The 9734-nt window shown below is 43.6% G+C and overlaps 1 protein-coding gene across 1 annotated transcript in view; it reads right to left on the bottom strand.

Moving 5' to 3' along the window:
* EPB41L1 (erythrocyte membrane protein band 4.1-like 1) overlaps window positions 1-9734 on the bottom strand; it is a 154418-nt gene that overhangs the window by 44583 nt on the left and 100101 nt on the right. Inside the window, exons 6-10 of the mRNA XM_006875718.1 lie at window positions 8206-8281; window positions 4800-5018; window positions 1500-1587; window positions 750-902; window positions 196-293 (exon numbers count right to left, since the gene is read on the bottom strand). Coding sequence (XP_006875780.1) covers window positions 196-293; window positions 750-902; window positions 1500-1587; window positions 4800-5018; window positions 8206-8281 — 634 coding nt within the window. The remainder of the gene's footprint in view (window positions 1-195; window positions 294-749; window positions 903-1499; window positions 1588-4799; window positions 5019-8205; window positions 8282-9734) is intronic.

Here is a 9734-nt window from a genome sequence, read left to right as displayed (position 1 = left end):
TTTTTTTTTTTTTTAATCAAAGTGGCCTAGAAACTTGGGGAAAAGGAAAATTAGAGGAGCCTTTCCTATAGTCCTCACTAGCTCTTCCTACTGCCCTTCCACTTGTGAAACACAAGTATAGCAGAGGCATGCATGTGTGTTCGCATACACACACACAACCTCTGGCTCATCCCCTACGACCCCATCCAGGCTTACCGAAAGAATGTGTGATGCTCAATGCAGACCTTCCACAGTCTTTTGGCTGATCGGTGGTTTGGGAGCTTAAAGCCTATTGTGCTCTCAAACTGCTCATACTGGAAAATGAAGAAGAAGGAGTCAGAGGCCAGGTAGGGGCCCACTCTCAAATAGATTGCTTGATGAGTGAGATGTGGAGATTGAAAGAAAAGAGGTTTGGACATAAACATGTTTGTATAGGTGTGGTATACCTATACAATTGTATATTGTGTGGGAATGTGTCTGTATAGTTTACTGTATGGACATTTAAAAATACATGTACATGAAGACATTTATCTGTGTAGCTTTAATACATGCAGTTATCTTTAAATTTATGTTTTCTTTAGCATTTCTGGGTTTTTTTTGTGTGTGTGTGTCCCCATGCATAAACCTAAGGTATGATGTCTATGCAGAGTTATAGCAGGAGAGTTCTCCCGACCCAGAATACCAGCACCCTCTCTCCATGTACCCTGAGTAGCAGAAAGCCCATGTCCAGTTACCAGAGTTTACTCTGTTCTAGCCAATTCTAGGCTCACCTCCCCAGGCCGGATCTTGATATAGAAGTTACTCCTCTTGTAGGAAATCTTGAGTATCTTGGGCCAGGCAAAACGGTTGATTCTCAGCCGGTCTCGGTAGATGAGCAGGCCGTTGGCACAGACGCCTAACATGATGTCAATGCCCTCGGAGTCCTGCATGAGACGAGACCTTGGAATGAGAGGCCCAGGGTCCAAGACTAGGGGCAGACCTGCCTTCCATCCCCGGGGGGCCTGAGCTATGATGGCAATGAGCCCCATGTTGGCACTCCACTAGCCAATCTCTTAACTCTTCATTCATTCACTCACTCAGTTAATTTTTCACAAACTCACTTGTTGCCTCATTTACTCTTTCAATCATTCATTCATTCATTCACCCATCCAATAAACACTTAGCGGCACATACTTGGTACTAGGCCACATGCTAGGTGTAAGGGAAATGGAAATAAATTAAGGCCGACGTCTTCCCCTCATGCTGCTTCCAATCTAGTGATAGCACAAACAGATTCATAAATAAATATAATACAAGGGAAAATGATAAAATCATGGGAAAGCAAAGGGTCATGGAATCCTCCTTCTAGGAATGAAAAATTAGGATAAAAGAGTCTTCAAGCTAAAGATAACATAAGGTCTGGCTTACCACACCCTCTGAGCACCACCCAGATGCTAGGGACCCTCAAGCACTTGGGCCAACTCCAAACCATGGAACCCTCAAGCACCTGGGTCAGTTCCAGGCCCAGTCAACCTCGGTACCTTAGCATGGTGCAGGTCCACCCCATACATGGAAAGCTTCTTGGCATTCTCTAGGAAATGAATTTCGGCTTCTCCTGGGGTCATGCCCCTGAGGGAAAGAAAGTGAACACAGGTGGACTTGAGAAAGGCTCAGGCCTGTGGCTGAGGGTGGCCACAATTAGAATCTGTGGTTCTAGAAAGGCAAGCATTCTGGAACATTATGGAGCAGGTGTATGAATGGGCCTCTGCCATCTATCCCCTCTGCCCTCAGTGAGGGATAGTGCACCTCCAGCCCCCTCCTCAGTCTACCCAACCCCTGTCTTCTGACAAAGATTAGGCTCAGGTTTCCTCCAGGAAGCATTGAAGGGAGAAGCTAGGAGTCACAATTCTTGCTTTATTCTGCCTCTGAGTTAAGTGAAAACCATGAATTCTTCCTCTCCATGACTGGGAAACCATTGTGGAAGACATTGATCATTATAATCACCCAGCGGCTGCTAAATTATTACTCATATAAGATCTTTCCCCTTAGAGTTTAGGATTAGAAACCACTTAATCTTGCTAAGGAATGGGGCCACGTTCTCCTTTCTGAAAAGAAGAAATTTTAATGTAATTAATCAAGTCCTCTCTTTACTTTGGCTACCAGGAAACCTGGAGAAAATTTTATTCCCAGTCACAGCAAACATTTATTGAGTCCTATGTGACTGTTCTAAGCACTTGATATGTATTAACTCATTGAGACCTCACAACAAATCCTATGAGGTAGGTATTATTAGTATTTCCATTTTACATTAAAAAAAAAAACAACAAAACTACGGCACAGAGAGTTTGAATAATTTGCTCATGGGCACAGTGCTCTTAGTAGCAGAACCAGGATTTGAATCCAGACAATGTGACTCCAGAGTCTGTGTTCTTAATCATTTTACTCCTTCTGTCTCTTATATTTTCTGGGCCTCACTTTCCTCTGTCCTGCTGACCTCACTGAGCTGCTGTGTAAGACACCTAGACACAAGAAGCCAATGTGCTCTAAGGCAAAAGAGCTATACAAATGCCCACTAACATTTCTCCAGCTCATAATGATGAGAACTTCCTTCGGATTATTACAGCTCTTGCAGATCTCTAACACATTTTGCTCTCTAGGACAGGGATGACAAATAGATGGCAGGCAGGCCACCACTCCCTATTTCAACACCCAGGGGACATTACCCATTAGTTACATAGTCTCAGTATTTTACTTAACATAATACTATAGCAGCTACCACTAACCAATCAGAGTGGGCATGCAAGTCCATCACACACTGCAGGTTTCTGTCCCATATGCATGATCCCCCACTATCTGGCCCTGGCCCTCTTCTCCACAAGCAGTGAGCACACACACCTCTTTTCATTCCCTTCATCCTCATTAGCAGTGAGATAATAGCGCCACCTTCCTTCCCCCATGCACAGCACTAAACAGTTTAGAATGCACTATCACATCATTTAGCACATTGAAGTCCCTTAACAACTCTGGATTTAGTGCCCAAAGCATTTCCAGCTTAAACGGACCCTGGAGATCATTTCAAGAGTTCTCCTCAGTGGGTGTTATCACCTTCACAGCAAGCACTTGGAAATGTGTGTATAGGGTGGACACGAGGGGGCATATTCATTGTTACAATGACACAGGACGTGTTATGAGCATCTAATGCCTGGGGTCCAGGGAAGCCAAATATCCTGCATAATGAAGACTTTTCCTGTCCCGTGTACCAATAGTTAGAAACAAAGAAAGCAAATCCATGGCCATACACCTAAGAGTGAAAATGTGGCTCAAGTGAATCACACATTTAGTTAATTATCAGCTAAATCCTGAAACAAGTTTCTTTCCACTACACAGTCAACTCTGCAACCCCACAAGGCACAGATGGCAATAATAATAGCTGATATGGTGTGCTTTTAACATGAGGGGGTTTCAAAAAGTGCATGGAAAAATTGCATTATCTTTTAATTCCATTTTTTTCCAAGATCTTCCTGAAGCACCTTCATATGTACCATGTCATTCTCCTGAAAAGTCTACTAGGTAGGTTTCATTAGGACTCACGATGTACAGTTGTTGTTGTTCAGTGTTGTCAAGTCGGTCCTGACCCATAATGACCCTGTATAGGGTTTCCAAGAAGCGGCTGGTGAGCTTCTGACCTTGTGGTTCAAACGGCTTTGCAGCCCAGTGCATTAGCCCACAGTGCCACACCAGCACACCCAAGTATAGAAGAGGGAATTCAAGCATCCCCATTGCTATGGAGTCTCAACTCCAACTCACAGTGACCCTGAAGGATAAACAGAACTGTCCCTTAAGGTGTCCCAGGCTGTCGTCTTAACAGAAGCATGATATCCCATCTTTCTCCCACAGAGCTGATGCATACATTTGAATTTTCAACCTTTGGGTTAGCAGCCAAGTGCTTAACTACTGTGCCACCAGGACTCCTCAATGAAAGCACAGGGAAGTGAAGTGACTTGCTTAAGATCCCCTGGTTAGAAAGTAACAGAGCCAGAACTGGAACCCAGGCAGTCTGGTTTTAGAGTCCAAACTCTAGAACCTTATGCCAAGCTTAAGACACCAGAACATTTACCCAAAGATACACCATAGTTATTATCTTCTGTTAGCAAATAAAGAAGTATTCTTTGAGATCAAGGACAGGAAATTATCATACCCATATAGGAGTTAAAGAAATAGAGGCCCAAAGGGGTCATATTTAAGGCCACACAGCAGGTTTCATTTCCACTTGACAGAGAGTTGACTGACAGCTGAAAGGAAAATGAATGAAACTTTGGTGGTGTGTGATATTGCTGAAGATTTGGTGGAAAAGCTGAGAAAATTTTGTTTTTGTAAAGAAACAAACAGGGCGGCCATTATAGTAAAGATTGATAAACACTTAGTGGTATTGGTTTAGGAACTTAAGGATATCACACCAGAGAAATTTAAAGATAAAACCATACTTCATTGTGTATAGTTATAAATATCAACATGATGATGAAGAGTTTCAGATCCTTTGTTTTTTATTTTCTCCAGTCCTGTTGGATGTAAGCCTAAACAACAGATGGTGTACGCTGGGATTAAGAATAAGCCAGTCCAAACAGCTGAACTAACCAAGGCATTTAATGTAAGAAATACCGAAGTCCCAGACCTAACTAAAGAATGGCTATGTGACAGAGATTCAGCGAGATGAGGCAATTTGCTCTCAGACACTCATTAAGGGCAAAGACAGGTGGGATTCCTACAGTACTATGATCTTCCTGGGATGCAAGGAAGGTTCTAGCCAAACAGTAAAGGATCCAAGAATATGACCCTCTCACCTGTATGTCTTGTGTAGCTCCATGATCCTCTCCTCCAGTTCCCGGGTCTGGTTAGGGGCAAAGCGGAGCTCGCTGACATAGTTGCCCACATGCTCTTCAGCATCATAGTCGCCCATCTCCGCCTGCACAGCGTAGGAGCCCAGCAGGGCATGCGTGACAAAGGAGCAGGGCAGGCGGCCTGTGATGATGTCTGCCCGCAGCTGCAGGCACAGGTAGTATCTGGAGATAAGGGAGAGTGGGCATGGGACGGGGCCCCGCTCCTTTCCTAGATTCCCCCATCAACACATCAGATGCAAACTGGTCAATACACAACTTAGTAGAAAAGGAATACTCCTAGTTACGGAAATTTCATGTTGAACATTTAGTTGTGTTCCATTTTATAGGTTTTATAAAATTTTACACAACTTTAAGCATTTTTGTTCAATTTTTAGCTTGAGCAATTTTTCATATTTGGGGAGCATTTTGAACTTTTATATGTCATTTTTTGGGGGTCAATAAGGACTATTTTACTGGTTTGAGCATTTTGTAAAATTTCACATGTTTTAAATTATACAATTAGTATTAGTTTCATTGTAGGAAAAAAATGCAAATTTTAGAGGTGACTCTAAATTTCCTTTAGCTGCCTAGTATCATTCCTAATCCCCTCCCCCAGAGGTTACTACATTATTAGTGTGGTGTTCTAGATCGTTCTTCCTCAACAGACACACAGAGATGAACACAGTTTTTTAAAATATAAATGATATTCAATACTACATCTAATTCGACACCTTGCTTTCTCAAACCCAAACACCAGCCTTACAGCCATCCCATACATTCCATGTGTACACCAGTGACCCTGTTTCATTCCTGTCACTCCTATTCTGTACTCCACAGCCCGGGGTGGGCCTGTGTGCCAATGAATTCCCAAGACTTCTTTATTTTGCCTCCAGCTTCTAAGTGAATTGTTTAAAAAATAAATTGGCTTAAAAGAAACATTTCCAATTACCAGGTCATGATTTTTTATCACTTTTATGCACACTTGGATGATTTTACAATTTTTAGAATCATTTAATGCAATTTTGATTGCTTCTTCAGTTATTTTGTATTAAAAAAATTTTCAGTCCACTTTCAGCCAGTTACGCCTCCTTGCCCAATTTTCTGTATTTCATGTTTTTGTTTTGTTTTTTCAATTGTCTATTTTTTTTTCCTTTTAAGTGGCTTTGACTTAGCATAATTTTTATTGCCCATGACGTTACTTTGCAGGAAGTACGTGCAGACTCAGTATGTGCTCAGAACCAAGGTGTATGTGGGTTCAGGAACAGCAACAGCAGCTTCAAGACCACAGGTGTGAGCTTATGGGCATTTTGCTTAAAAGTATAAAAATTCAGACATCACTGTCAAACACTCTGACTAATCTTTTACTTCTATGTCATTTGAATTCATTTATTTTTGCCCTATTTTCACTAAATCAGTTGGTACTACCACCCTGTCCCCCTGGGCCTGTCATGCTGGGTAGGACTAACTCCCCTCCTATTGTTGTTATGGTTAAGTACTGTCAAGACAGTTCTGACTCAGAGTGACACTCTATAAGGTTTCTGAGGAGCAGCTGGTGAGTTTGAACCACTGACCTTGTGGTTACCAGTCAAGTGCTTATCCTACAGCACCATACCAGGATTCCAACTTCCCTCCTACTGTCTCGGAAAGCCTGGATGGAGCCCAGGGACTGGCACCAAGAGAAACCCCAGTAGGTAAAGTCAGAACTGCTGGTATAGCTGCCAGGAGATTGAGGCGAGGGGGCTATGGTAGTCTAAAGCTCTCAGGCCTCTTAGGAAACGACTTCACAACCTGCTGCTGCCATCTTGGCCCTAAACTAGTGACCTTTGTTGTTGTTGTTAAGTGGTATTGAGTGGGTTCCAACTCATAGTGACTCTGTATAGTTTCTGAGGAGCAACTGGTGGGTTTGAACCACTGACCGTGGGGTTAGTTATCCAGGGCTTATTGTACAGCACCACACACCACATGAGTCAGAGTGTCTGACACTGACTTCTGAGTTTTTAGACTTTTAAGAAAAATGCCCACAAATCCACACCTTAGTGCCTGTGGTGACCTTGTTGTTGTTAAGTGCCGTCAAGTCAATTCCGACTCTTGGCAATCCTGAACAGGTTTTCTGAGGAGCAGCTGGTAAGCTTGAACTGCCAACCTTGCGGTTCAAACCAGCCTTGTGGTCCAGCACATTAACCCACAGTGCCACATCAGGGTTTATTTTGGAAACCCAAAGGTCACCAACTGTTGACCCTAGGGTTTCCAAAAAAAAAAAGCAACCACACACACAAAAACAAAATCTGTTGCCATGGAATCAATTCTGACTCATGGCAGGCCTGATTTATCCTAGGACATCTGTCTTATCTCCCAAGGCATCTTGACCTTGGCCTGTTGCCTGACAAAGAGGCAGCTGACAGTAAAGAGAGAACCAGTGGCTTAGTAACCCCTCCCTGGCTGCAGAAATAACTCCCATCTTATGGTTGCAGGGAGTGTATGGCCCATCACACAGATGACATAGCCTCATATCGTGAAGTGAGACTATCTCTTTGGATAAAGAGAGGGGCCTCACTCTGCTCTAGTTTTCAGAGGCAGGATGATCCCCATGGAAACTTGTCCCTCCTGCCCAGGGTCAAGGCTCCTTGCAAGTACTTTGCACCCCCTTCTGATCTCTCTGGCCTTCTACTTGAGAACAATGAGAATGGCCATGAAGAACAATGAGACTGCACACATGGTCCCTATTCACCTTAGCAACCCGGATGTACCCTCAAGGGGAGGTCAGTAGTCTCATTTGCCCTTCATGTGCCTTGACATGAGCCCAGAAGTATGTAGGACTACACGCCTGTGTGCAAAGACACCTGTACTCTCCTCTCTCCTTACCCTCAAGGCTGCACACCGGTGGTCTACCCAGCACATCAGAGTCCTGGTGTGTCACTGAGGGTTAATGCGCTGGACTGCAAGGTCAGTTTGAATTGCAAGGTTGGCAATTCAAGCTCACCAGCCATTCTTTGGAAACCCTATACAGGGGCACCATAAGTCAGAACGGACTCAACAGCACTTAACCAAAACAACAACCCAGTACATCAACCTTGAGACTATTTGATTTAGCAGCCACAGAAATGACCCACACAATGCATTTTAAAAGTTTGAATTAGCTGTCAACATTTAAAAATTGTGTTTTTTCCTCCCAAATTTCTAACTTTTCTTCAATGATGGCTCCAGATTCCCTCATGGCAGTGAATTTCCAGAGCTGAAGAGCAGCTATTCTAGATGGGATCTGCTTGCTATGATATGTCCTCCTCTGAGGTCAGGAGTCAGCTGCCAACTGCCCTCATCCACAGTTACACACAGCCAGTATGCCTGCCCCCCTTTCCTCCACAGCCCTCACCTTGTGATGTCTTCTGTCAGCTGGGCAGGGTCAGGGGGGTAGAACTTGACTGTGAAGGCAAAATTCCAGGGGCTGCCTGTGAGGAGAAGATGGGGAAGAGATCAGGGAGGCCCCATCCCCCAGAGGGTGGCCCAGATAGTCTATCTTATGGACAGGTTTTTCGGGCTTTTATTTATAATTTCAGGACAATTCATCAGGCAGGCCAGGCTAGAACACTATCCCCACTTAACAGGTGAGGAGACTGAGGCTCAGCTTGAGACTTGTGAGCTAGCAGTAGAAAAGAAGGGTTAAAGAAAATTGACACTGGATGCCAGGCACACTTTTAATTACTTTACATTGCTTCCCTAAACCTTGCTGAGTTAAGTTCTATGATTATTTCCATTTGCAGAGGAGGTCACTAAAACCCAAGGCAGTAAAGTGGCCAACCCAAGGTCACCTAGCTATGAAGTGGCAATGCTGGGTGAGGTTCAAGGCCAGGCCACCTGACTCCAGAACCCCAGTTCCTTCCTCTACATACAAGTCTAAGCCACAGCATATTAATGCGGAGAAAAGAGCAAGTGCCACATTAAACTGGCTTGGGACTTCTCAGAGCCTTCACTGGGCTACTGTGCACTGGAACTCTAACTGACACCTGGTGTACATGAGTTTCCAAAGTCATTTGACCTGGTGTATCCTATTTCACAGAAGTATTTCCTCAGATGCTACTCCTGACATCAGAAGTGGGTTTGTAAGACTGGAGAAAGGTGTAGTTCTTGCTATAATTAAATTACTTTGTATTACGGTTACTTGGACTTTTGAGGGGATACTGGTGGTCTTGCCTCTAAAGCTTGGTTTGTGAAGTTGGTGCTCATTTTTTTTTTTTTTTTTTTTACCTCTGCATCTATAGTTAGAGACAGGCTCTAGAGCAGGGGTGGGAAACCTTTCATCTGCCAAAATTCAGAACATCATTTGCTGGCCATACAAAAGTACCAACTTAAAAATTAATATGCTATATACTTGGTCAAACATTTAATTAACTCACCCCTAATGTAATGGCTAGGACTCCTGGTATGGTGCTGTAGGATCAGTACTGGACTGTGAACCACAAAGTCGGCAGTTCAAACCCACCAGCTGCTCCTCAGAAATCCCATACAGAGTTTCTATGAGTCAAACCAACTCAACGACACTTAACAACAACACTGGGATGGCTGGAGTACTGGTGTGGTGCTGTAGGATACACACTCAACCACAAGATCTGTTTGAACCACATGGTCGGAGGTTCAAACTCACCAGTTGCTCCTTGGAAACCCTATACAGGGTTGTTATGGGTCGGAACCACCAATTTAATGGCATTTAACAACAATTTTCTCAGACCATGCACTGACAAACATTGCTTTAACCTATGTCAACTCCATGTCAGATGACAGACTTAGATTATAAGAGAGACCTAAGAAGCAAAAGGAAATGGTTAATGTTCAACCATTTCAAGAGATACCATATGAACAAGAGCCAATGATACTCAGAGAGGAAATCCAAAGTGCATTGAAAGA

Source organism: Chrysochloris asiatica, unplaced genomic scaffold, assembly GCF_000296735.1.
Source record: "Chrysochloris asiatica unplaced genomic scaffold, ChrAsi1.0 scaffold00337, whole genome shotgun sequence".
Lineage (NCBI taxonomy): Eukaryota > Metazoa > Chordata > Mammalia > Afrosoricida > Chrysochloridae > Chrysochloris > Chrysochloris asiatica.
The sequence above is the reverse complement of the archived record's forward strand: the minus strand, read 5'-3'. Positions and strand labels throughout refer to the sequence as shown.